Source organism: Chelonia mydas, chromosome 1 (assembly GCF_015237465.2).
Source record: "Chelonia mydas isolate rCheMyd1 chromosome 1, rCheMyd1.pri.v2, whole genome shotgun sequence".
Lineage (NCBI taxonomy): Eukaryota > Metazoa > Chordata > Testudines > Cheloniidae > Chelonia > Chelonia mydas.
Genome location: NC_057849.1, coordinates 279,772,300 through 279,800,149, shown reverse-complemented (window position 1 = coordinate 279,800,149; position 27,850 = coordinate 279,772,300). Strand labels below are relative to the sequence as shown.

The 27,850-nt window shown below is 43.9% G+C and overlaps 1 protein-coding gene across 9 annotated transcripts in view; it reads right to left on the bottom strand.

The window, feature by feature from the left end:
* KCNC2 (potassium voltage-gated channel subfamily C member 2) overlaps positions 1 to 21,489 on the bottom strand; it is a 139,785-nt gene extending 118,296 nt beyond the window's left edge. For all 9 annotated transcript variants that reach the window (XR_006291309.1, XR_006291318.1, XM_037886350.2 and 6 more), the window contains exons 1-2: positions 20,762 to 21,489; positions 19,077 to 19,755 (exon numbers count right to left, since the gene is read on the bottom strand). Coding sequence is in view for 7 of the 9 variants with exons in the window: in XM_037886350.2 (XP_037742278.1) it covers positions 19,077 to 19,736 (660 nt within the window). In the remaining 2 variants the exon portion in view is untranslated. The remainder of the gene's footprint in view (positions 1 to 19,076; positions 19,756 to 20,761) is intronic.
* Between the last annotated feature and the right edge of the window lie 6,361 nt (positions 21,490 to 27,850).

Below are 27,850 nucleotides of genomic sequence, written 5' to 3'. Positions count from 1 at the left end.
TTTGAAAATACAGATCTTCTTAATCAATTATAGGTGGAGCTGGTAGCACTGCCTATTGGGAAGTGTTGGGCAACTTTAACATTATAAGACCCAATTTTCAGTTGCTTGTAACTTTGCCAAATTTTAACCATTTGGCCTGAAATTTTCCATGTTGGGCGTCTGCCTCAGTGAGAGATTTTCTGGAAAATTTTAGCTGCAACGATTCATACATTTCCAAGAAAGAGACTAAAGTAAAATACAATTTCTTGCCTATGTTAAGAAATTCTGGTGACCTTTTCTTAGAACAGCTCTCATGCCGTCTGTGCTTTGGAGCAGAGACTTAAAATTTGGCAGGGGGTGGCCTCTGTATCAGAGTTTTTCCTTTTTCAGTCCACATGAAAATCCTCCTAACTTTGGCCAAGCTATATGTCTTTGAAAAACTCCAGTTTATACATGCTCAGTAGAGACTTGCTATAGCTTTCCCAGCTAGATTCCCTGAAGATTCCCAGGACTCAGCAGGACTTTTCCTGCAACTGCAGCTCTGGGCTACCGTGGGCTATGCCTGGTCCTATGTTTAAATGGAAAGTGGGAAGGCTGTCTCTACTATGCTCTCAATGTCTCTCCCACAGACACACACTGAGACCAGGGTGCATGGAAGAGGAAGCTGCCTGATCCAAATGCAGTTGGACCTGTGGGAGGGGTAGGGCGAGGGGAGTAGTTTGGGTCAAGGAGCCTGGAAGGGAGACTAGGACTGGAGGCTGGTGGGGGGAATTAGAGGAAAACTGGGACTGGCTGAGCAAGGGAATTGGGACCCACAAAAGGAAAATTCAGGGGATGAGAAAGGGAACCGGGACAGGATTGAGATTGGATGAGGATCTGGGGGAAAAACTGGGGCTGGTTGGACAAGGATATTGTGATTGGCAATGGGAGAATGGATGGGGAGGAGGAAGGGCAGATAGATCTGACAAGGAACCAGGATGTGGTGAGAGAACTGGGATTGGCTGGACAAATATACTGGTTTAATTGGAGGGGTGGGGGGGACAGACTGGATGAGGAACCCAAGGAGGAAAATGTCGACTGAGAGTCTGGGGATGAGAAAGTTGGGTGGGGGCGGGGAAGAAGTGACTGGAGGACAGAGAGATAGCTCAGATGAGGAGCTGGGAGGAGGGGACCCGGAACTGGCTTGGCAAGAGACTGGGAACAAGGAATTGTGGGGTAGGGAGAACTAGGAATGGTTTGGAAAGGAGACGGAATGAAAAGGAGGGCAGGGGAAGAGTGGGACAGGGAATGGGGAAATGTAAAACTAGAACTTTCTGAGTAAAGAGACTGGGACTAGAAACCTGAGGAGTGGCAACTGGGAGAGGCTAGGTAAGGAGACAAGTATCAGAGTGGTAGCCATGTTAGTCTGTATTCACAAAAACAATGAGGAGTCCAGTGACACCTTAAAGACTAACAGATTTATTTGGACATAAGCTTTCATGGGTAAAAAACACACTTCTTCAGATGTATCTGAAGGTAAGGAGAATGGGACTGGAATGAGGAGCCAGGGTAGATCATTTCCTACCTTTTGAGTGTTTGAGTTTGCAACAATAATAATGTTCTTTTGATGCAGTTTCTGTGCATCTCATGTTTATATTCTTAAACCTTAAGGCACAGATGAATATATTACCCCCAGCCTCCCATGAGAATGCATGATCCTTCCCCCAGAGGCAGAAACTCTATGCTGTACCTCATTTGACAAATGCCCTGAGCTAGAGTCAGCTACTGAACCCACATGCTCCCTTATCTCAGGTACTTATATACCCTCCATAACTGTGGGTATCATTTTTAATTTTTTTTTATCCTCACAACACCCCAGCAATATAGGGAAGTATTATTACAGTTTCCCCATTTTACAGATAAGGAACTGAGGCATTATGAATTTTGTGGCAGAGCAAGGAATTAAACTTGTTCTCTGGACTCCCACACTAAACCTACCTCTGAACCATTCTTCCTCTCTGGCAAGCACCCTGTTCCAATCTCATTTTCTATCCCGGACCAAACAAGCCTATCATGAGAGGAGGAGGAGGAGGAGGAGGAAGAAGGGGGAAATCACCGTGAATTAAATGTTAACAACAGAATAGATGTTTTCATTTTTTTTCCCCTAAAAAAATTAATCTGACAAAATTTCTACCCTAGGAAAGTGTATTTTAAAAATATCCTGTAGCTTCACACATACATATCATTTCAGACTCTCCAGCTTTCTGAAAAGTGACATTGTTCTATCCAACACAGCCTCCAGACACCTTCCCCTGCCGATAGGTGGTAAAATCACTGCAAAAAGTAATGCCTGCATTCTCCCTTTTTGTGTACTGTTTAAATGTTGCTTTTCAGGTGTTTGTGGTTTTCTCTGTTCTGTATTCCCACAACAAAAGACAAATGTGCATATGCCAGGTATAAGCTGTTCCTTTCTTTGTTTTGCAGCCTGGATATGGCATGTTATGACACCTTAAGTATGTACAATGAGTTTTCATTTTATTAGAACTCAGGTTTATGAGCCAGGCCTCTACGCTGGAACTTCATCCAGTGAACGAGCTTGCTGTGTATCACCAGTTACAACAGTGGGAGCTGCATCCCTGGGACAGGTGCTTTTTCAGTATCTATTATAAATGAAAATAAATAAGATATAGGGTTTCATAGGGTTCTAGAGAAATTACTCTTAATAAACTACAGAGAAATATAACCTTTCTATAGGTTTATTTCAAACCACACTATAGAATTCTAAGCAGGGGTATAATTCTCTATTAAAATGTATAGGACGGTTTGAAATAAACCTATAGAAAGGATATTGTTCAGTATTAAATTTTATAGGGCTTTTCCATAAGGGTGGATACCAAAAAGCACTAGTTTGTTATGGAATAGTTTAATAAGAATATACTCCCAGAAGTGACATCAGTTGTGACTTCAGCAGTGATAACTGTGGGAGCGTATTATCAAACAAGTAAATTGTTCCTATCCTGATTTAATACTGGTTTATCAGAAAGTAAATCTTGACCCAAGTTTCCTAATGTAGGTCCTGATCCTGCAATTTACAACCTCCTGTTCTGTGTAGACCCCACTGAAGTCAGTGAGACTCCCCATGGACATAAGGGTCTGCATATGCCTTGAAGATGCCTAGTTAGGCACTTTAATCAATGTACTGACCACCTGTGGCTCCCATTGAACTTAACAGGAATTGAAGTTGCTCAGTGTCACTTATTTAAGAGCCCAGGTAAAGGCATCCCAGCCAGAAAATGGTAGCCCTGGTCTTTGTATACTGTACTTTAAAAAAAAAAAATCAGGATTCTTTTTTCTGATTGTTGAGCTAGCAGAAAGAATGGCAGCAATTGATTATATTCTCTGCTGGACTCCCCGAGGATGCATGTCACAGGGTCAAATTTTCTGAAAACTCAAATGAAGATAGTAATTGACCAAATAATTCTCAAATTTATACTAAATTAATGGCATTTTTCATTATACCAAGGACAAAATCCTGCCCCACCTTTCCAAGCAATAAAAGGCTTTAATACAGCAGAGCTGCTGTGGTTCCAGTATTCAGGAGTCGGGGAGACTGAGAAGCCACATGGGGTTCTCAGCTCACTCTGGGTGCCACAGACAAGTGCTTCCTAGTAACATGGAGGAGGTTTGCAGATGGGAGGGTGTCCACTGTCAAAACTACAGGCCATATGAAAAGGAGATCAGCGGGACTACTACACAATTATAGCTCTGAGGCTAAACTAGCACGGTGAAGCAGCTCCACTGACACATCAAAGACCTGTGGATGATGGAAAGAGTTCCTTTCTTCAGCCACAAATGACTCTGGACAAATCTCACTTACCCAGCTCTTGTATTGGGGATGAGGATATGGACACAAAATGAGTTTTAAGAGCTTTGTAGGGCTTTTATTTGAATCCCTGATTCAGGAAAGCTCTTCAGCACATGCTTGAGTCCATTCCTATTCAGGACAGCACTTAAGTACTTGCTTAGGTTTAAACACATGCCCAAGTACCATTTACTTCAATGGGACTTAAGCATGAACTTAAGCACTTTCCTAAAGAGATATGCTTTCCTCAATCAGGGCTTAAAATTGCATATAATTTTTCCTTTCAATTTTTATTAAGATACAATACATGGAAGAAAGAAATGCTGCATTTATTAACAAGTGTTGTCTAACAAAAATTACTTTAATCCAGCTAGGTGAAAAATATCCTGGTATTAAAGTGATAGAGCAAAGTGTTCACATGAACCACAAAAGCTCTATCTTAAAATAATGTTTGGGTTTTGACTCAAGACACACAAGCACAGGTCCATTCTGCTGACAAGTAGTCCTAAGGTCCTGGACACAGCCTCTTGTGTTAATGGCTTATAGCACAGACCACCAGAGGTAAGAATGATTAAGATGTTAAAGCAGGTTTCCTCTTTATCTACAGATTAAGAAAAAGGTATAAATATACAACTGCAGCTAGGAATTGAACGAGGCTCAGAGTTTCACCCTGTCACATTTCATACCTGTTCGTATGGTGTACACACTTGTCATGTTAACAACATACTTGGCTATACAGTAAGAGAATTACAGTGAAAAATTTCTCTGATTCATTTTATTTCACCATCCACTATAGCCACTCATTTCCACTGAATGCATCCGATGAAGTGAGCTGTAGCTCACAAAAGCTTATGCTCAAATAAATTTGTTAGTCTCTAAGGTGCCACTAGTACTCCTTTTCTTTTTGCGAATACAGACTAACATGGCTGCTACTCTAAAACCTGTCACTAGCCAAGACATTCACTGTCACCCAGGGGGGTTGGGTTTTGCTTTGGAGGTTTTTGGCATGGGATGATGAGGAAACTACCACAATTACCTTGTGTTTTAGAATACAATTATTAGTAAATGTGAAGAAAACCTTCAATATTTGTTGACCTGCAATAATTGCTAATTCAAAATACAGTTCATGTACAATCAGTATCTACACAAACCAGGAGATAAATACTCTCTCACGCTGTTCTTAGAAGTTACTTCAAAGAGCAGCATTCTCTCTCATATGAATTTGTCAGGATTCTAGTGTAGTGATGAACAATTCTCATAAAATACAAAGCTAAAGTTGACTAAATCCACACATTCTCTAGAGACTAATGGAAACATTTCTTCTAATGAATGCCTGCGAGTTTTAAATTGTTTGAGTTTACAAAGCCATTGAAATTTTCCTGGCTTTTCTTATCAATAACTGGTGTGTGCTATTAGCTTTACAAAGAAAAGCTGCTAATGCAGTGCTAATAAATTAAAAGGTAGCATTAACAATACACAGACATTTATAATAGCTATTGCTTATTGAACAGTAACAAAATGATTTGCTTTATTCCAGTGATTCAGAATTGTTAAAAATTATAGTCCGTTGGCTTTAACAGCTCAGCGGCTGGGCCAGATGCTGATATGCAGGGGAGGGGTGATTCAGGAAGAATGGCTGGGCTTTTGTGCCTCAGTGGAGGCAATTTTAAGCAACACTTACAATGTTCAATGAGACATTGGAACTCAGACCACGTTGCGGAGATCTGCAGCTTGTTATCTGCAGAATATAGGCTGGATTACCTGCTTCCAAAATCCAATGAGTTCATTCAACAAAGAAAGGGGTACTTTTATAAAGACCCGCCTTCTCACTTAGAAGTCAGGGAAGTGAGGTTGAGCATGATAAAAGCTATAGCCCCATATGGATGAGCCTGCAAATTTGAAAAAGTGCATGCATCATCTTCCCTAAAGCTATGAATGCCACCAGATAAAGGCTCATACAATACAGTAAAAGATTTCTCTTGACATTATTTTTAATGGTTTTAGATTTAGCTTTATTTTGACAAACCAAAGTTATTAGACCATAGTTTTCTCTTCATTCTAGAGCCATAAAGCCACAGACTTGTCCATTTTCTATCTGAGGCATAATTTTCTCATTTATCATTTTTTCTCATTTTACCCCGCATTTGTTCCATCATATAGGCATCAACACAGATATGCAATGACTTCTCAAAGAAGTCCTGTAGCTGCAATGCATCAAACCTACTTTGTTGAATGTTTGTTGGTCACTGCAACCTTAGCTTCATTTGCTTTTTCCTGAAATGAATGCTAAACAGCACTGCTTCTTCTGCAAGCAGGACAGATGTGTGGCCACCTTAGAAGCTGATATGAAAGAACCTTTTTTCCTGCTGTCAAAAGGCCAGTACAAATCTACAACATATACAGCGTTTCCGCAAAGCCTGATCTCCATCAATTCACTGATCTAGGGCGAGAGATGTCTGAAATGTATACACTCAAATGTCAGCTACTTAACCTAACCATTTGCTTGTGCCTAGTAGAATATGCATCTAAACACCAGGGATGAAATACTGGCCCCACTGAAGTCAGGATTTCACCGCTGAGAGCTTTTGACGTCCATCTGTTATATACACACACTCTTCAGTTGAAAAGTCCAATGTGAAACGTAGGGAAGGATTATCATAACACTAAGGAGAGGACTGAGCTTCCCACTTTAAAAAAAGAAAAAAATTAGTTGGAATTACAGGACTTGCTCTTTCAAGGAGCTGAACATTCAGACCCAGATCCACCAAAGCACTTAAGCATATGTTTAACGTCAAGCACAAGAGAAGCCCTATTGAAGTCAAAGGAACTACTCACATGCATAAGTGTTTTTCTGGATCAGAGCCAGGGTGTTCAGGATTGAACCCCCAATTCCCTTTGAAATCTATCATGCCATGAAATTTGGATGGAAAATCAAAAGGCGACTTTTTCCCTTGAACTTAAAGCATAGGAAACTCCACCTCCCAAATGTGCATGGAAGATCAAACAGAAACCCTTGCCTCTCCTGTTGGAGCGTGACTCACTAGCTGGTGCACCCCCTTGTGGCTGGTTGTGGTGTAGCAGACTCTTCTCTTTTTACATCCCCTGCTGACAGCTGCTCTGCCTGTGGTCTGCTGCATCTTGTGACTTGACCCTCCAGCTGGGTCACATGTAGCCCCGCCCCTTCAAGGGTAAACCAACAGTCCACCAAATAATAGTCTATCAACTTCAGATTTGGCCTTCAATCCAACTCCAGACTCACTAATCCCTAAACCTATCAGGGGGTTTCAATAGTCGTTACCCCTTGCAAAGGAGTTTCCAGTTCACCTCCCTCAGTGGACTGGTAGGGGAACCCAGACCCTCCCTCTCCTCTGGGTTCTGGTCCAGGGACCCTGAATCAGCAGCCCTGGCCTCACTGCACAGACTTCTTGCTGCCTCCCTGCCCCACTTCCTATCTTGCTCTGTCCTGGGTCTTTGCCAAATCTTTCTCCCAGGGTCCCAGTGTATCAGCACCTCTCTCTCTAAACCTCTTTCATAGTCTCTCTGCAAAAAATATAAGACTACCCTGAAAAAAATAATTGTGTTTTTATGTTACTTCAGAATGTCTAATGGTGAAGTCTTCTCACGACCTTTTATTAGCAATCTCTAGAAGCTCAAAATTACTTCTATCCTAAATTGTGCAGTAATCAAAGTTTAAGCTAATTCATACTAATATGCCTGTTTACATAACAATGCACTTTATATATTCCTTAAGAATTTTCATCACTCCTTAAAGGCGAAATTTGTGATTAACAGGTGTCATATTAAATACTAGTTATTACATACTTGATTTCACTTAAACTTACACCAGACAGCCCATAAGAGATTAATATATTTTGTAGACATTTATATTATGAGAAATTAAACAGCCTAATCAAAGTGTGATTAGAGGAAATTGTTCTTCCATCTATTTTAGATCACCTATCACCCTGATGCTTTCTCCAGTCTCCAAATTCTGTATCAGAGCAATGATGGCCACAGATGAAGAAAGACTCTGTTACAAAACTATTAGGAGCCCTGTCAATGCCTCTTTTATTGTAACAACACATGTCTGATTAGAGTTTCTCTCACCCTCTTTTTTTTCCACTATGCTTAACTTCCACATCAGACATTCCCAAAGGTAATTCTCTGAAGGACAATTTTCTTAGCAGTACATTGAGTCCCAGTATCTCATTACTGTTTTTTTTTTAAATCCCACACCATATTCCAGTTCACAGGCTTAGCGTATCCTTGTACTATTGTTCAGAGCAATCATTCCAGTTTGATAGCAGTTGTTTCTGTAGTACAATTATTTCCTTAGGATATGAACTAAATAGCAAAAGAAACGGTTATTTCTTATACAGTCAGTATGCTGTACCTCATTATATTCGTGCTGTTCTGAACCAGCAGCACAAAGTGTAAGGGACACACTCCACAGCTTGTTCAACAAGCAGACACACCAAATAATATGCTGGAGACTACTCTAATTACACAAATATACCCTTTAGAAACTACATTCATTTAAAGCAAAATTATATTGTGGAATATGTAATGTACACAATATTAAGAACAAATATTACCATGTTATTATTCAGTACACAGTATTCATCACCATACTAAGAGAGACTACTCATCTGACTACAGAACTTTTCCAGTAGCATATCAGTGAGCTAGAACCATATGGTTAGAAGAGACCGCAAGGGTCATTTAGTCTAACCCTCTGCCAAGATGCTACTATGTACAATCCATCTAGCAGTACTGAAGAACCTGTACTAACGATGCCATGCTCTAAAATGACAACAGTCTCAGCTCTATTAAACTCAATGTAGAAAAAATTCCAAATGAGCTTAAACTTAATGTCTGACCACTGGTTGTTCAGATCACCTCTTATAAATTAGGCAACAAATCTCATGATCTCATTAAATTAAAAAAAAATACAATTTTGCCATATACATATATACTCACACGTGTTGGGGTATACAAACCCCACACTCGACAACAAGAGGTTAAGGAGCTGCTCTGGGCTCAGACAGGACTCCCCTGCAACACCTACACGGCGTGCACAGGCTGAAGGAGGAGTTTAGAAATGGAGCAGAACAGCTCCCTTGTGGGCAGACCAGGGAAGAGAACCTGACAAGAGGGCTGACTGAAGGCAGGAGTTTCCCAGACAACCATTCCCTGAAGGCCCCTCCCTGAGGGAAAGGAGGGACAGACCCTGATACACCCTTAGAGGCTTCAGTGGACAGAGAGCTGCCACACTGGGCCACAAGGAGGTGCCAGTGGTAAACTGACCCCTTCACACATTTATATATGTGATATGTGCATATACCCCCCCCCCCCCAGAAAGAAAAACTTACCTCTGTCAGGGAACAAGGTTTCATAAAAAAGAATTAGAAAATAAGAAACATCCCAATGTTAATTCTCAGAAGCAAAGTAGAGCGTATGTATGATTGAACATGAATCCCTACTGACTGTAGAAGGCTGTGATAAGAACAGACGCTGAATTAAACTGCCAACATGAAAACCAAATGCATAGAAACATCCCAGAGCATTCCGACATCTTAAAAGGCAGAAAGGAAAACAACATGCAGTAATGGTATATAGCTGGATAATTTGCTTATCACTTATAATGTCATCTTTTTGGTCAAGGGTTCTCCAAAACAAGATGCAAATAGCAGAAACTTTGGTTTTGTGTAAGAGGTGACATTTTCATTGTTACAGAAGTTTAACTGAAGGAAACAAAGTGAAGTACTGTATTGCTTTTAAAATTGTTTTTAGTTACCAAGTACTAGCAATACATTTAAATTAAACAAATTGGTCGTAAGAAACAAAAGTGACTTCATGTTATCCTTTTTGTATAGGTATTTCCAACAGAATTAGCCTGTAGTTATCACAACCTTCTATGGCATATTTCATGGTAATGAAGTAAATAGCCCAAGTCACCTTTGTACTTAAATTTCTGTTTTATTTTGTTGACATTCATGATACTAAGTTTATTAATATTAACATATTTGTACATATTTCACAGCTTTATTTTTTCATCACTCAAAATTGTATCTGCTGTATGAAAGGACTTAGTGCTACAGTCCTTACTCAGGTCAAATTCTCATTGAAGACAACAGGTGTTGTGTACAAATAAGGACGGTATGTTGAGCTGTAAGCTATTAGGATAAAAATCACTTAACAGAACCACTTAACATTGTTTTTTTTTGTACCTGTTTGATCACTATTTTGTGGGGGAGTTATGCTACTATATAAATCCCCAACACCAGAATTGTATACTGTAATTCTATATTAGATGAAAAGTTATAACCTAAATACATGTTTATTTCTAACGTCATTACTAATGAAAAGTAAATTGCCAGAAAGAAAAACAAACAAGTTTCTGCATTGGCTATAAAAGCACATATATAAATCTCCTTGCCAGATACGTGCTATGAAGAGGAGTTAAATACAGAGAAGGACAAGGGAACACATCTCCTCATCATCTATTAAACAGAGAGAGAGAGAGCATTCCCTCTCCTCCCTCAAGATGACTTGGCCCCAGGGCTTTCCCTCTTCTCCACTCCATGAGGTAAGAAATGTGAAGTGTGAGCAACAGCAAGACCTGGTGTTTCTGGGGCTCCCAACCGACTTCACCAATGATAGAGCAGCAATAGTGCTTGATAGGTAGGAAGAACTAGTGTAACCCTCTTTTCTAAAATGCCTGTACAGTGCTTTGAATATATAAAGAAAGATCTCTCACTCTTCCTCCCCACCCCCTTTCCTGGTGTAAAAATGTAACTGGGAAAACATTGCAGGAAGAGGAGGTCACACACAGGTGCTCCCTCTCCTCTCTTTAGTGGGCAAGGAAGGGAATCTGGGGCTGTCCATAAATTATATAACACATTAGGAGGTGAGTGGGTCCTTAATTTTGCATGTGTGTTTCAGTATTACAAAGAGGTACAAGGGGTGGGTGGGTCTTGAAAATCACCCCCCAAAAGTGTTAATTTACAGACAGCCCTGGACAGAGAAATGTTATGCAAAATATCTTAAGATCTTCTAAATGCAGGAAACTGCATTAGGGATTTCAGAATTGTCTGACCTCTCACTTTTCTGTGTCATGCATCAATACAGATTTTCCATCCTGGTAGAAATTGGAAAAGGTAGCACCAGGGAGGTGCCTCTGTTGAGTTCCTCATTCTGAACACCCACATACTCACACAACCTTCTTTTCAGCTGGCTATGGGGCAGCTTAAGGGCACAAACACCTGTCAGATACATTTCTTCTTGTGTTCCCATTCTCTTTTCCTGGCTGCATCCTGTGACCATATGAAGATGCAACACTGGGCCAGCACATTGTATTGAGACCTATCACAACAGCCACCAAAACTGGGGAGGTCTTCTTCCTGCCTTAATCTACTTCAGCCATTCCATCTAAATGATTACTCTTCTTCAAAGTAACTATTATTCTGTGATTTAAATATTTTCCAAGGTCAAAATACAAGAGATTGCCTTTTATTAACTAAAAAAAGAACAGAACACGATTTTGTCTAATAGATTACCCAAGTGAAAATAAATCTCACACTGTACTATCATCAGCTGTTTATGTGAGTGCACATATTTTGGGCTAACTTCTGCTTTCAGTTACACCAATGTAAATTCACAAATCCATTGACCTCACTGGATTTTCTTCAGATTATTCCAGAGTAACTGAGACTTGAATTTGGCCACATGCATGCAAATATAAAATCTTCTGTTTCTGAAATGACAGGACAGGTCATCAGTGTGGCATTTATGTCAGAACCAAGGCAAAATGCTTTTCTAAGATGAATAAGTTGGAGAGAGAGAATATTTGCAGTGGAAACAGGAAGTCAGGAGCTGGCTTGTTTCCATGGAAACAAGAGCAGCAGCAGGCAGAACAGCTGTAGAAGTTAGGCAGGCAGAAATCTCTCTTATTTTACCTTATTGATATGATGGTACAAACAAACAGATACCATCCAAATTTAGGGTAGGCCAAATCAGCAGTTGCTAGGTAATTTATAAGCAACAATTGTCAGCCAAGCCTTCTAACAGACATTCTCAAGCTATTGCCGTAGTGTTGTAATAGTATTCCAGAAGATAACTAGTAAGAGTCATCTACAACATGATTTAATCAGCCCTTGGGGGTACAGTAATCTGTTGGCTAGATGTAAATTGTTATAATACTGCTGCATAAAGTACAATTCTTCCTGTTGCTTTAAAAGCACCAACTGTCCCTACAGACTAAATATTTCAAATAGAATGGTTAGGTCTCGCTAATTTAATCTCATGTATTGTTTTCCCACTAAATAAAACAAAACTAGCATTTTCCTTACTAGAATGACCAAAAAAACCTCTCAATTTCTGTATGATCCTTTTTATTTCAGTAGAATTCTTCTGTAATCATTTCCAGATGGAAGAGGGCTATATGACTCATAAGAGCTCAGAAGGTAACATCTGAAAATATATTTGTTTCAGTTGCAGAAGAAATCAATAATTTGAGATTAGAAAGGTTTTTCTGCCTTTTTAAGAACACAGATAAGTCCTGAACCTTTGTTTCCTTCCAAGTGAATATTCTGAGTTGAACATTTTCTTTTTTACTCCATCATATTTCCTTACTCCTCCTCTCACCATGTTTCAATCGGATTAGGCCAGCAATTTTACTTCCAGAATCAACATTTGTAAAAGCTTCATACATCATTAACAGCCTAACCTAGGGATATAACTAGCACAATTTCCAAGGGTATTCAGTTGCCTTATTATAGATTAGACACCTCACAAAAGTGAGACCAATTCATCAAATAAAGAATCTAGATACTCCTACAGCGATGCCATTAATAACAGGGCTACCTCATATACCTTACAGCCAGTGGACTTTAGCATTTTGAAGTGAGTCTACAAAACAATACATGTCCAGGGGCGGCGAGTTATATGGGCCCGTGGAGCCCGTGCTCCAACAAATTCAGGGCATGGAGGCCTGGCTCCACCAATGTTCGGGGCCAGGTCTCTCCCCTGGCCCTGCCTGCCACCCCGCGTGCCTCCCCCAGAGCGTCGCCCAGCCCTGCCTGCTGCCCCCACACACCTCCCCTGGAGTGTTCCTGCCTGCGCCCTGGGCAGCGGGTGGCTGCCCTGCCGCTCCACGCTGCACTCCCTCGCCGGCCGCTGCCTGCTACAAAAGGGAGCAGCACCACTTGCGGAGGCAGGAGGGGAGGAGGCACACACATATAATGGCAGCCCTCCCCTCCCTCTGGCACCCACCACGGGGGGAAGTGAGGGGGCTTCCTGGACCTGAGAGGGGCCCAGCCGCTTGGAGCACGTGCAGTGACGGTGCCGGGTGAGTGTGCTCCCAGCAGGGAGAGGGCTGGAGGGACTGTGGCGTCCTCTCTGGCCCCAGCCTTGGGGCAGCCTGCCTGGACCTCAAACTCCTCATTCCCAGCCCCTCCCACCCCAGAGCCTGCACTCTCAGCCAGAGCCCTCACCCCCCTGCACCCCAACCTTCTGCTCCAGTCCTGAGCCCCCTCCTGCACCATGAATCCCTCATCCCTGGCCCCACCCTGCAGCCCTCACCACTGCACCCCAACCCTCTGCCCTAGCCCTGAGCCCCTTCCACACCCCAAACCCACTTATCCCCAGCCAGAGACTTCATCCCCCCACACCCCAAACCCCTCATCCCTACCACCACCCCAAAGCCCTTACCCCCAGCCAGAGCCCTCATCCCCTTATACCCCACACATTGTGCAATATAGGGAAACTGTACTGTTTCCAGTCCAATTTTAAAATATATATCAACTTACAAGGCGGGACTTAGACCCATTCTGGGCCCCACCAAAAATTATACAAACCTGCCGCCCCTGTACACGTCTCCTCTCCCATCTTGCTCAATGTAACTAATTCCTACCCAGTATTGTCACATCACAATGCTTGAGGATTAGTGAGATAAGTCTTTGAAGTTTAACTGACTAATTTTATATTAAAGTGTGGGATCTTCACAACTCCCATCCCACTTCAGCAAGAGTGCTGGCAGAGATACCAATTTTTTTTTTCTAAAGTTCTGCAAGGGGTAGTTGTCCAGATGGACCTACAGGTTGCAAGGACCCTCAGAAGTTTTTGCATACCAGTGCCTATTAGCACTTCATAAATGTTACCTAATTAGCTGTCATAACCCTCCCCACTGCGAAGCAGGCAAATATTATTGTCTCTATTTTAGAGATAAGGAAACTAAGGGTTATCTGACTTGACTACAGCTACAGAAGGTTAGGATTAGAATGCAAAGGGCCTTACCTGTAGTACCATATTTAGTGAAATAGGCCATGCTGATTGTGGCATTATTCAACTACTCCATTTTGCAGCTACTGTCCCCACAACTGTGAATGAACTTATGGTCTTCTCAAAAAATGAGGGGTATGTGGCCACAGTTTTTATAGACCCTAAGGCCAGATCTGAAAACCCATAGTGGGGACTGAATAACCCAGGATGTTTCTGAAAAATAAAGTAAAAAACCCTAATGATCTGTTTACATAGCACCACATATTCAAGATTATATTTCAAAAGAAAATGGACTTGAAAATTTACTCGGTTTTAAACATGAAATCTGAAACTAACCGTGGCATTTGTAAGTCCCTGTTGGAGCTGGGAGTGTCTGATAACTAAAAGCTTCCTGGGTCCCAAAGGCTGGTTCTGTTTGAACTCCTTCAAACCCAGCATTTAATTTTGACTCAAATATTTCCTTATAAATTTTTCAGATTTATCTTTGCAATTTGCTCTTCTTGACTGCAATTGATACTTTACATTTATATAGCAATTGCCTCCTATTTACAAATGTGAATTAGTGTAAAGTGATTTACAAACATGAATTAATTAGGCCTCATAATACACTTGATAGGGATAATACCTATCTCACAGATGGGGAAACCAAGGCACAGATGTGTTAAATGACTAGTCCCTTCTATGCTTGTGTCTTAGCATAGTGTCTTCTTATATGTACATGACAGTATTTTGCAAAGTGCTGTTTTGTGAATGATTTCTCTATTACTTATGTCTGGAGTGAAAGAAAAATGTTCGAAAAGAGAACCACAGTAGGAAAAGTTGCACAGATATGGAAATTTTGAAATAAGTTATTCTATGTAACCCATTTAAAAGATATCACGTGTTTATCACATTTTATATCTGTAGAGTGGCAGGAATGATACTGATCATTCTTTACCTTGCAACATATCTGGATCTCTTTAAAAAACCAAAACAAAATCAAACCCCCCCCACCACCACCATTTTGGACATGTGAGTTCTTAAGGAACATCAGCTAATATATCAATAGTTTCTCATTCTTAAGTCATTTAACAGAATATTGAAAAAATAGGTAATAAATCTCAGTTACCATCTGAATATGATTAAAGTTGAAGATTTTTAGAATCATAAATAGAGACAAATGCATCTTTCATCATCAAACTAGTTATTTCCACTATTTACATAACATCATTTGATGGTCTTGCTAGAATCTCTCTCTCTTACTCACACACACACACACACACACACACACACACACACACACAACAGGTTACCATGACAACTTATATTTGAATTTCTATAAATTTCTATTTTTAGAGATCACAGTTTAGAAATCACAAATCATAAATATTAAGTGCTATCCTGTTATCAAAATACAGAAAATGCCAGTTTTCTTTTTTGTCATATTTCAGAAAATTGAAATCACTCAAATTAAATAGGACAATAATCCTAAAAAATACTAGTGATTATGAACATTTAACACTAAGTATCTCTATAATCTGAGATAAATGGTTCATGGGTCAATAAAATAGACTACAATGCAAAGTATGAAATCCTGGCTCCACTGAAGTCAATGGGAGTTTTGCAACTGTGAAGCCAAGATTGCACCCAAAATGTTTATAGATTTTACACATCATTTATTTGAGTTTACACAAACTATTATTGCATTTATCAGAAGCGACAGAAAGCTATCTTTGTTTCTGGAAAGACAGCATCTAAATTGGCAATAGCATTTCAGTTCCACAATAAGGTTGCCATCACTTAGAGTCTTACACTATGTCTACGTTGCCAAAAAAAAAAAAAAAAGCCAACGCATCAGTCAGTCTCTGAGCCCAGATCAACTGACTCAGGCTCATCGGACTCACATTATGGGGGCTAAAAATAGCAGGGCAGATGATCCTGCTTGGACTCTGATACCTTCTCCCCTCACTGAGTTTCAAAGCCCAGGCTCCAGCCCAAGTGGGAACCTCTACATTACTATTTTTAGCCCATAGCATTAGCCCTGTGAACAATAGCCTTAATTCACCCAGGCTCTGAGACTCACTGCCACGAGTGTTGTGGGTTTTGTTGTTGTTTTGTTTTCAATCTTGACCTAGAGAATCATAATTTAAGACCAGAAGGAACCAATAGATCATCTTGTCTGACCTCCTGTATACCACAGGCCATCAATGCCACTCAGCACCCACATACTAAACCCAACAACAGAAATGAGGTCAAAATATTACAGCCCCCAGGAGACTAGGCTATTACGAACCACAGGCAGAGAATATACAGGGCCGAGGTGTACCAGTGCCTGAGTTGCCCAAAGTGGCAGCGGGATGGTTAAGTGAAAGTGTTCATTAGGTGTTCACTAGCACTTAGACACAAAATTATTTTCTTCTCTGAAAGCCACTAGCAATTCACAAAGTGACCTTCTTAGCAGAAAGGTTACCATAAACAGTTGCAGCCTTGAATGTAGTTATAGCTCTAGCTATGGACTTATTCACTTCAGTATTAAGCAGCCAGTCAGAAATCAAATTCAAAACTAGTTTTTAAATCTACAGAGAAGTAAATGCAGTCTCTTCTATAACATTAATATGAGCAGATTACGATGTTATGTTACAATATAAATGCACAGTTCATTTTTAAGACTCAACAAATCCACTAATATCAACCAAACAACTAATGATAAAGTGTTCTGGTCCATAGCATTGAAGGATAGGATTGAGGAATGCAAGCGGATCAAAAACATGTTGAAGGAACCTTTGTACTATGGCTCAATTATAGCCAGCATTTGCCTTTCCACATTTCTCTTGGCGTCTTCCATTTAACCTTTACTCCGTATTTGTCAGCTCTCTGGCAAAGAATGTTGGAAAGTCTCCAAACAAAACAAACAACCCCACTACAGATTCAATACATAGTTAAAAGGAAAATGTAGGTAATGAATATTCTGAAGATGTTTTCCAATGGCATTTTGATGAAGACGGGTATTAGTCTGACATCTAGAACACATTCTACTTTTAACATAATATTGCTGAAATGTTATAAATGTGTGTGGGTATGTCCCATTAGTAAGCAACCATAGGAATTTATTCCATTATCATTAATCCTCTATTATATTTTATTTCAGTATTATCTGAAACCAGTGGCACAGGAAAAGTGAACTGCTACACAAGCTTTGATTCCTTGGAGAATGCTACCAATCAGCGAAGAACAGGAGTGACTGGGGAGCCCCAGAGCAGCTGGGAGAAATGCACCTCCTGCCTGGCTAGTTTCTCCTCTCACTAAAGACCCAATCCTACCCGCATTTGAGTCAGTAGGCATTAACCCATTAACTTCAATGGGAGCTGGATCAGGCCCTAAAATATGATTCAGCAACATACTTAACTACATGCTTAATTTTACAAAGGTGAGTAATCCTATTGAAGTCAATGGGACTACTCCCACAGTTAAGTTAAACATAGTTGTAAGTATTTGCAGAATGAGGCCCAAGTTTGAACCCTTCAGAAGAAATCCTGATAAGTGTTTTGCAAAACACTTATTCAACTTGCATAAAACAAAACCACTTGTATTTATAACAAACTCAAAAGGAAGAAATTGTTTGGGGGAGGTTGTTGTGGAAGGGGGGATTAAAAAGTTTAAACCTGGAAAAGCCTCCATTTCTTTTTCTTCAAAAACTGCACCTGATTTCCTTACCAGAAGGAACTCCAGAGGCTTAATTAGGCTCAAAGCCACAGGTCAGACAGTGAATCCGCATGGTGATTGAATAAGAAACAAAAATATGAGACCAAAATCAGGGTCTCGCTTAAAAACAGAAAATAATCTGTGGCAAAATCCTAACCTCCAGTCTAAATCAAGATAACTTAGTAAAATCACTTACTGCCTCAGAATTGTGTCCTGGATCACAGAATAAATAAGGGTCACCCTCAGAAATCAAGAACTAATCCAAAGACTAGAGTGAATCAGGATCCCCCTCTGTCACACACATGTTAAACTATGATCACCCTCAGATCCAGACACGAAAGCAAGGAGAGAACTAAGGACACCCTCACAAATCACAGGGAGCAAGTCACCCTCACTTCCCTATTAACACAGCGTCACCCCAAAAATCAAAGCCTGAGCAAGGTGGAGGAGAATGAGTCAGAGTCACTCCCTAGCAGGGTCCAGATCCTGCTACTCTTGTGAGTAACTATAGACAGTCTTTGGTCAACTCATCCCCACATCAATCTCTCCAGGGGACCAGGGACAGATTTAGGGTCACGTACACCCCAACACACACACACACCAGGAGTCAGTGGTACCCCCTTGCACAAAACCGCTCGGGGTCCAGTGACTGAGGCAGGAGTATCCCCTCACACACACACCTCAGGAGTCCAGTGACTGAGGCAGGGTGCCCCCCTTCATCTCAGAGGACCAGGCCCTGAGTTAGGGTCCACACACTCACACCCCACCCCAGGGGACCAGGGCCTGAACGGGGGTTCCCCCCCACACACACACACTCACACAGGGAGGCCAGAAGCTGAGCAAGGGTCACCCCTCCTCCACATACACAAACACCCTGGGGGACCAAGGGCTGAGTCAGGGTCATTCCCCCACTCGGGTTGCCAACCCTCCAGGATTGGCCCAGAGTGTCCAGGAATTAAAGATTAATCTTGAATTAAAGATTATGTCATGTGATGAAATCTCCAGGAATCCACCCCACCAAAATTGACAACCCTCCCCAACACACACAAGAGGGGGGGGGACGGGGGGTTAAGTCAAGTCACCCCCACAGGGGAAGGAGCTGAGGCAGGGTCACTCCCCCACGCCCCCCCCCCCCACGGCTTAGGGGCTGGGGCAGGGTCACGCCCCCAAAGGCTCAGGGGCAGGGGCAGGGGCAGGGTCACGCCCCGCCCCACACACACACACGCCCCGGGCTCAGGGGCTGGGGCAGGCCCCGGGACTCGGCGCCCGGGCGGGGCCGGAGTCGCTCTCTCACCCTGGCGGCCCGGGAGGAGTAGGGGTCCTCGAACAGCGCCCACACCCGGGGCTGCAGCCGTCTCCAGCGCCCGCCCCCGCCGTCGGGGGGCCCGGCCGCCGCCCCCACGTCCTCGATGCCCAGCCTCTTGGCGGCCAGGTCGTCGTCGTCGCCGTCGGGCGGCGGCTCCCCGCTGATGAGGTCGGGGGTCTCGAAGATGTCGAGCGCCTCCTCGGCGTCGCGGTGCTGGCGGTAGGTCATCCAGCAGCAGGGCTCCACGTCGGTCTCGTCGATGCCCCAGAAGGCGAGCTCCTCCTCGAAGAGCGGCCCGCACACGTCGGCCGGGCAGTGCAGCTTGCCCGTGCGGTAGTAGTTGAGCACATAGGCGAAGACCCCCGGGTGCCGGTCGAAGAAGAACTCGCTGGGGCCGCCGCTGTTCCGGGGGCTGCCGCCGCTGCTGGCCTCCCGGCCGCCGCCCGGCACCCGCGGGGGCAGGGTGGGGGGAGGCGGGGGAGTGGGCGGCGGCGGCGGCTCTTCCCCGCCCGAGGACTCGCTCTGGAACTCGCAGGCGAGCAGGGCCAGCCGGGTCCCCGGCAGGGTCTTCAGCGTGCTCCGGTAGGTCTCGTGCCGGGTGCCCCCCACGTTGAGGATCACCCTCTCGTTATCCTCGAGCTTTCCCATCTCTCTGGGTCAGACATGACTGGGGGGACAGACAGACAGACCCGTCAGCGTGAGACCAGCAGGGACTGGAGGAAAGATGGGAAATGGGAGGGGGGCTAGGGAGCCTGATTCTCTTGAAATCACTTTCTGCCTCCTACCCCTTTACACGAAAATGCCCCACTGCCGCCCGCATCTTCCCTGCTCTTTACCCTCCTCCCATCTCCTGCGCCCGCCACGTAGATCGACCCTTCCTCTCTTCCCCAACTTGCCACCTTTCCCTCCACCACTGTGAGCCAGATCTCCAGAACTGCCTTTTCTAGCTTCCAAAATCCCCCTCCAATAGGACCTGCCTTCCGCTGGCATCCCAGGGTCTCCACCTCGGTTTTCCACTATCCCCTCCTCGCTTTCCTACAATAGTAGCTGTCAGAGCTTCTCTTCGCACCAGCGGCTGGAAAGTTGGTTTGCAAACGACCCTGAAGCAAACCTCGTAGTCCTTTCGCTGTATCCTTGACGAATTCAAAGCACTGTCGCTCCCACACCCCCTTCTACAAACCACTCTTTGCCTCCCCTGCTTTCAGATGGCTCCCCCCCACCCCCACCCCCAGTGATCTGGACTCTTCCCCTGCACCTCTTCCTTCCCCCAATATAGACAGAGAGAACCCGAACAACCCTGCTTCTCCTTGATACGGACCAGTCACCTTCCCCACCCCTTTTTCCTCTCTGTTTCTGGGCTTCTTGGATCAAGCTCTCTGAATAAAAGCAAGCAGTTAAATTATTTGCTATTTGTCCATCTTTTATGGTATTAGGTGCTTAGAAGAGGAAGGTTTGGTCTCTAGGAGGAAAAACCAAACCTCGAAACAGCTCAGGCAGCAGGCACACCCTCATAGGAGCTGTTAGCGTGTAGCTCTGGCTGCTACTTTCTCAAATCACTAACCTCCCCACGGATTTTACCTATACATTCATATTTAGGAAGACCAGACGGCATCACAGCCAGGCTGGCGTGGATTTTTCCACGGTTTCCCCCTTACCCCCGGCTTCTCAAATACCTTAATGAGAAGAGAGAGAGCGGCTCCTCTTCATATACCAGACGCTGTTTTCTTCGCAGCTGTTGGCGGATCCTCCGCCGACCTGTGTGTGTATCTGTCAGGCGAGAACTACTTGTTGTTGTTCTCCCCATGTTCAGGTGGCTATTCCACCACCCTTGGTGCTGAACTGCGAAAGGAATAAAAGCAGCCCCGACCGCCGGTTAGTAGCTCTCGCTTCCCTCATTTTGCACGATACATGCAACCTTTCAACATCGGAATGAAGAGTAACCATCACAGAGAGAAAGCAAAACCATGGATGGCTGGTCAGAGCACCTAAGGGACTGGGTGCTGGCTGCTGTAATCCGAGCGGCTGCTTGGGGAGACTCTCTCATTTGAAGGTGAAAATGCAACTCAGGTTTGTCTATCAAGCGCAGCCCCGCCCCTAAGGAGGGTGGCGTGGGAGCTGTCCCTTCAGCACCACTCTCCAGCAAACTCCATCGCGCACCGCCCTCTCGGCGGGTGCGGGGCTGGGGGGAGACGGCAGCAAATACCAATGCCGCCTTTAGCCGAAAAAGGCAACACCGCCCCCGCTCCTGTGACACTTAATCGTTCCCTTAAGGACAGCAACAGGGAGGAAGCGGGGCTGGCAGTGGTTGTTTATCTGCAGGGGAAGCGGCACCAAGCTACAGGTGACAGCGGAGAGGAGTTCGCGGAGCCGCGGTACCCAGCAGGCACCACGGGCCTGTGCCAAGGGCCCCTGGCTCTCGGGCACCGAGCGCCAGCAGCCTGGCTCCATGGGCGGCAGGAGGCAGGCACATGGTGCGCAGTGGCTGCAGCAGGGCTGGATCAGTCCGCGTCACTGGAAGCCCTCACAGATCAGCCCAAGCCTACACGTGCGGCTGTCGGAGCCCGCTGTCTCCGCTTCCCTTCAAGCGCACACGGCGACGGCTGCATCTCTTCGGGCAGCCAGGAAAGGAGAGCCGCACCTTGTTTTCATGCGGCTGGTGAAGGGAGGATTTGGAGCAGGGAGCCTAGGGAGAGGCCCCACAAATCATCCCAGCAAAGTGATCACACCCTTGTTTTCAACCATGCTGCGGGCTGGTCAAGGGGCAGAGATACCTCAGCCCCCAGCAGAGAATTGTGAGAGAAGTCGCTTGTGAGGCCTCCTCAATAGAGGGTTTCCCTTCCACCTCAGCAGAGGCCTGGGGGTCATCACCTGGGTACCCCATGAAGGCTCTACTGGAGCAGCAGTAACTGAGACCCCACACATCCTTGCCAACAGCAGATACAACTAGGTGACTGCAACTCCTGAAAGGCAAAATCTGTATTCTGTACATAGTTGTAAATCTGATGTGACACTACTGGAAACTAGTTGTTGCAACCAAAAACAGAATTTAGCCCAATATGTTTTATACTTGCTCTTTTTTGGAGTGGAGATTTACATTTACATTCCTGGTGCAAGTGCTAGAGGAGCCAACTAGGGGGGGAGCTTTTCTTGACCTGCTGCTCACAAACAGGGAAGAATTAGTGGGGGAAGCAAAAGTGGACGGGAATCTGGGAGGCAGTGACCATGAGTTGGTTGAGTTCAGGATCCTGACGCAGGGAAGAAAGGTAAGCAGCAGGATACGGACCCTGGACTTCAGGAAAGCAGACTTCGACTCCCTCAGGATGGGTAGGATTCCCTGGGGGACTAACATGAAGGGGAAAGGAGTCCAGGAGAGCTGGCTGTATTTCAAGGAATCCCTGTTGAGGTTACAGGGACAAACCATCCCGATGAGTCTAAAGAATAGTAAATATGGCAGGCGACCAGCTTGGCTTAACGGTGAAATCCTAGCAGATCTTAAACATAAAAAAGAAGCTTACAAGAAGTGGAAGGTTGGATATATGACCAGGGAAGAGTATAAAAATATTGCTCGGGCATGTAGGAATGAAATCAGGAGGGCCAAATCGCACCTGGAGCTGCAGCTAGCAAGAGATGTCAAGAGTAACAAGAAGGGTTTCTTCAGGTATGTTGGCAACAAGAAGAAAGCCAAGGAAAGTGTGGGCCCCTTACTGAATGAGGGAGGCAACCTAGTGACAGAGGATGTGGAAAAAGCTAATGTGCTCAATGCTTTTTTTGCCTCTGTCTTCACTAACAAGGACAGCTCCCAGACTGCTGCGCTGGGCATCGCAACATGGGGAGTAGATGGCCAGCCCTCTGTGGAGAAAGAGTGGGGAAAGAGGTGGTTAGGGACTATTTAGAAAAGCTGGACGTGCACAAGTCCATGGGGCCGGACGAGTTGCATCCGAGAGTGCTAAAGGAATTGGCGAATGTGATTGCAGAGCCATTGGCCATTATCTTTGAAAACTTGTGGCGAACGGGGGAAGTCCCAGATGACTGGAAAAAGGCTAATGTAGTGCCAATCTTTAAAAAAGGGAAGGAGGAGGATCCTGGGAACTACAGGCCAGTCAGCCTCACCTCAGTCCCTGGAAAAATCATGGAGCAGGTCCTCAAGGAATCAATCCTGAAGCACTTACACGAGAGAAAAGTGATCAGGAACAGTCAGCATGGATTCACCAAGGGTAGGTCATGCCTGACTAATCTAATAGCCTTCTATGATGAGATTACTGATTCTGTGGATGAAGGGAAAGCAGTGGATGTATTGTTTCTTGACTTTAGCAAAGCTTTTGACACGGTCTCCCACAGTATTCTTGTCAGCAAGTTAAAGAAGTATGGGCTGGATGAATGCACTATAAGGTGGGTAGAAAGTTGGCTAGATTGTCAGGCTCAACGGGTAGTGATCAATGGCTCTATGTCTAGTTGGCAGCCGGTCTCAAGTGGAGTGCCCCAGGGGTCGGTCCTGGGGCCGGTTTTGTTCAATATCTTCATAAATGATCTGGAGGATGGTGTGGATTGCACTCTCAGCAAATTTGTGGATGATACTAAACTGGGAGGAGTGGTAGATACGCTGGAGGGCAGGGATAGGATACAGAGGGACCTAGACAAATTGGAGGATTGGGCCAAAAGAAACCTGATGAGGTTCAATAAGGATAAGTGCAGGGTCGTGCACTTAGGACGGAAGAACCCAATGCACAGCTACAGGCTAGGGACCGAATGGCTAGGCAGCAGTTCTGCGGAAAAGGACCTAGGGGTTACAGTGGGCGAGAAGCTGGATATGAGTCAGCAGTGTGCCCTTGTTGCCAAGAAGGCCAATGGCATTTTGGGATGTATAAGTAGGGGCATAGCGAGCAGATCGAGGGACGTGATCGTTCCCCTCTATTCGACATTGGTGAGGCCTCATCTGGAGTACTGTGTCCAGTTTTGGGCCCCACGCTACAAGAAGGACATGGATAAATTGGAGAGAGACCAGTGAAGGGCAACAAAAATGATTAGGGGTCTGGAACACATGACTTATGAGGAGAGGCTGAGGGAACTGGGATTGTTTAGTCTGCAGAAAAGAAGAATGAGGGGGGATTTGATAGCTGCTTTCAACTACCTGAGAGGTGGTTCCAGAGAGGATGGTTCTAGACTATTCTCAGTGGTAGAAGAGGACAGGACAAGGAGTAATGGTCTCAAGTTGCAGTGGGGCAGGTTTAGGTCGGATATTAGGAAAAACTTTTTTCACTAGGAGGGTGGTGAAACACTGGAATGCGTTACCTAGGGAGGTGGTAGAATCTCCTTCCTTGGAAGTTTTTAAAGTCAGGCTTGACAAAGCCCTGGCTGGGATGATTTGATTGGGGACTGGTCCTGCTTTGAGCAGGGGGTTGGACTAGATGACCTCCTGAGGTCCCTTTCAACCCTGATATTCTATGATTTTAGACCTTTCAAGAGGCATGGCTTCTTGAACACAGCATATGAAAACAGACCTGCATGTGCTAGAATGTACAGACATGATCTCAAGTGCAGTGCAAAAAGCCTTTCTTGTTTGAAATGGTAAAAAGAGATGGGAAAGACTGCATTAATCTGCTGGATGCAGCTTGCAGGTGTAATACATTTCTGCAGCTCCTGGCCCCCCTTCCTCATGGTGGGAAACTGAGCTGGGACCAACTGCTAGGGCACCAAGGCCGGAGCCAGGCATGGAGTCACAGGGCTTCTACTGATCCACTAGGATGTGTGCAATCTCATATGCAGGGTCTATTCATGAGGCAACCATCTCTCCAATAGAAACCAGAGACAGTATCCCACAAACCAAACTTTGGTGATTTCTAATCCTACAGTCCATTCCCATTGGCTTTGCTGCCAGATAGGGTAATATGTCTATTAAAAAAACAAACAAAACAAAAACAAACTGGTTTTATTGCTTGGGAAAAATAGAAAATATTTCAGAGTGGGAAAAGATCAGTCTGCATTATAATGTAAAGCTTTAGTCAAGTCTAAAAAAAAATTGCACAGTGCACCAGTTACTAAATATAATAAAATTAATTTCTTTTGGTATCATTCCTTGTACTTTTAGCAAGTGATAGATTTCACAACAAAATACAGAATGAAATCATAACAGAGTTTTGATTTCAAAGCCCAGAAGGGAACACTTTAACAAAATAATGGAATAAATATAGCAATATTCTACCATCAGCTTCTTCCTGACTGGCAACACTATTTTTATCTTCCCCCCAAATGATCACATTTTACTTTCTTCAGTAGAATATGAAAGAAGCCTAATCCTGCATTTTTGTACCCTTAAAATTCCCATAGAAGTGGGAGGTTTAAGTAGTAGGCATACAACAGCTTCAAGTTTGGGACCAAAGTGATTCTTAATGTGACAGGTTTCAATTGGTCCACAGAACTGCTGGGGGGCAGTGGGGAGCTACTGCCTCACTGGCAGGCCTGGGTCACACCTTTCTGTCACTAGGGAATTAGGGGAGGGAGGTGCGCCGGCCAGAGTCAGTGGCGCATCCCTCAGGCAGGGGGAGCGCCGGCCAGAATCTGTAGCACTGTCGGGATTCTGCTACCCGAGGCGCATTGGCTGGGGTAGGGGAATACAAGACGACCCAACTCCACTGCGTTCCAGCCCAGGGCCCTGACAGTGGCGGGAGGAGAGGGTCCCACCACTGGGTCAGTGGGGAGCCATTCGCACCACACTGACCAAATAGACCCACCACACTGTGCAGATCTGCCACTGGGCTACTTCCTACCCGGTCTCTCGAGCAGTTCCCTCTGGTCCCTCCAGCTCGTCAGGGTACTCAGCTGCTGGCAGCTCCAGCTCCCACTCTGCATCAGGCTCACGCTGGCCCGGGTTACTGCCTGGCTCCTTGGCGACTGGCACTCCTGGTAGTCCCAGTCCTTCTTTCAGGTCAGGTTTCTCCTGGTCCAGGGCCTCCCCTGGCTTGGCAGCAGGGTCTGAAGGGAACAGCCAGCAGTCTGTGTCTGTCTCCCTCCCTGGTGCTGCCCTGACTGGGATAAGGGCCCCACCCTTTGTACTTCCTGTTCCACCCCTCCCCTTCCGGAGGTTGGAGTAAGCTTGGTCTGGCCCTGCCCACTCAGACTGAGAGGGTGGCTCTTTACCCTCTGGTTCAGAGGGAAGCCACCCTGGCTCCCTACACTTAACAAAAATATAGTCAAAATAGAAAAATATTTCCACTCATACCAACAGCAAGATGGATTCATTTTAAATATTAATTGGAAAGGTTTTTCTGTAGTTGAAGATTTGGAAATTCAGGATAGCTTGCAGGAACTGAATGAATCTCAGCAAAGTACAAAAAACCTCCCCTTAGGACAGATATTTTGAAAGGAAAGCAGATAGTGTATTATCAAACAGAAAGTTGACAAAGTCATAGAACTGTACTTGAAGAGATTGCTTTCTGGAAATTGGAAGCCAAATGAGAGTTCCACTTAACAGAAAAGGATTCCTATTGCAAACTTAGGTATCATGATGCAGACTCAGTAGAACTACCAACTGTGAATCAATACAAGAAAGGGCAAACAGGAGAAAAGAAAAAAAGTATCCTTATCTGAAATTATGATCTATGGAAAGAAGAAAAGGTTTCACATGGAGGCACAAACCCTTATTTTTACTAAATTTTCTAATGCAAAGCAGCATTTGCCCAATTTCACAGGTGCTATAGCAAACAGGAAGAATGACAGAAAATACAGTAATAGTTGAAAATAGCATGATGTAATCAAAAATGTAATCTTAAATCAATTTAAACTAGGGTGCAATGGATACCACTAATTATTTTAAATACAAGTTTAATCATTGAGTTTCAATCAAGTTTTGAAATGTTTCTTCCTCTCCATAAGTCTCATGAGCATTTCTGTGAAAATATATGTCAACTATATACAATTACAACTTTTGATCTTTTACAGATTTTGCAGAATTCATTAGATCATAAATCAATATTGTTATTATTGTAGACTGAGATTCACAACAATTAACATTGTATCAGAAGGTATTTTGAGTTAAGCTTTAGGACCAAAATCATTCCTTAGAGTGACTGATGTACAGAAAGTAGAGGAAGAATAAAATTAAGCAAATAGGTATAAAATTGCACTGCTAGGAGTCATAAAGTGATTTAATTGTGCAAAGTTAGAGGGGAAAACAATAGGGAATTCTGATGATTAAATAAAAAAAGTGGATATTTTTGGACTTTAAAAATAAGACAAATGCAAAAAGTGTTTGATTAATGCACAAATTGCTCTACAATTAATGTAATCTGATTCTTCCTCCCCCCCATTTAAATTTTTAATTCATTGTAAAATTTCTGTCAGTGAATTATGCAGAAACTCTTTTCACATTAAATTTTGACCAGAAAGATTAATACACACTTTTTCAGAAGGGAAATTCAAGAAGCAAAGGTAGAATGTTGTTAGAAGTAATGTGACACAGAAGAATGAATACAGAAACCCTCAGTCCTCATCCTGCTACTCACACTAACCTAACTAATCATCCAAAATACTCCACTACATGGGTTGTTAAACCTTATGTTTTGCATTTCCTGACTTTTTAAAAATTAATAGTGTTATGTAAAATTAATGCAGGTTTTTGTATTTAAATTCTCATCTTTTCAGAAGAAAAAGATGTGCTGGGAGGTTGGGAGTGAGAAATGACATAGCTTCAGCAGTATGGTGTGTACAGTTTTGTTTTGCATAAACTCTGAAATGCAGCACTTACTTGCACAAAATCCCTGATTATT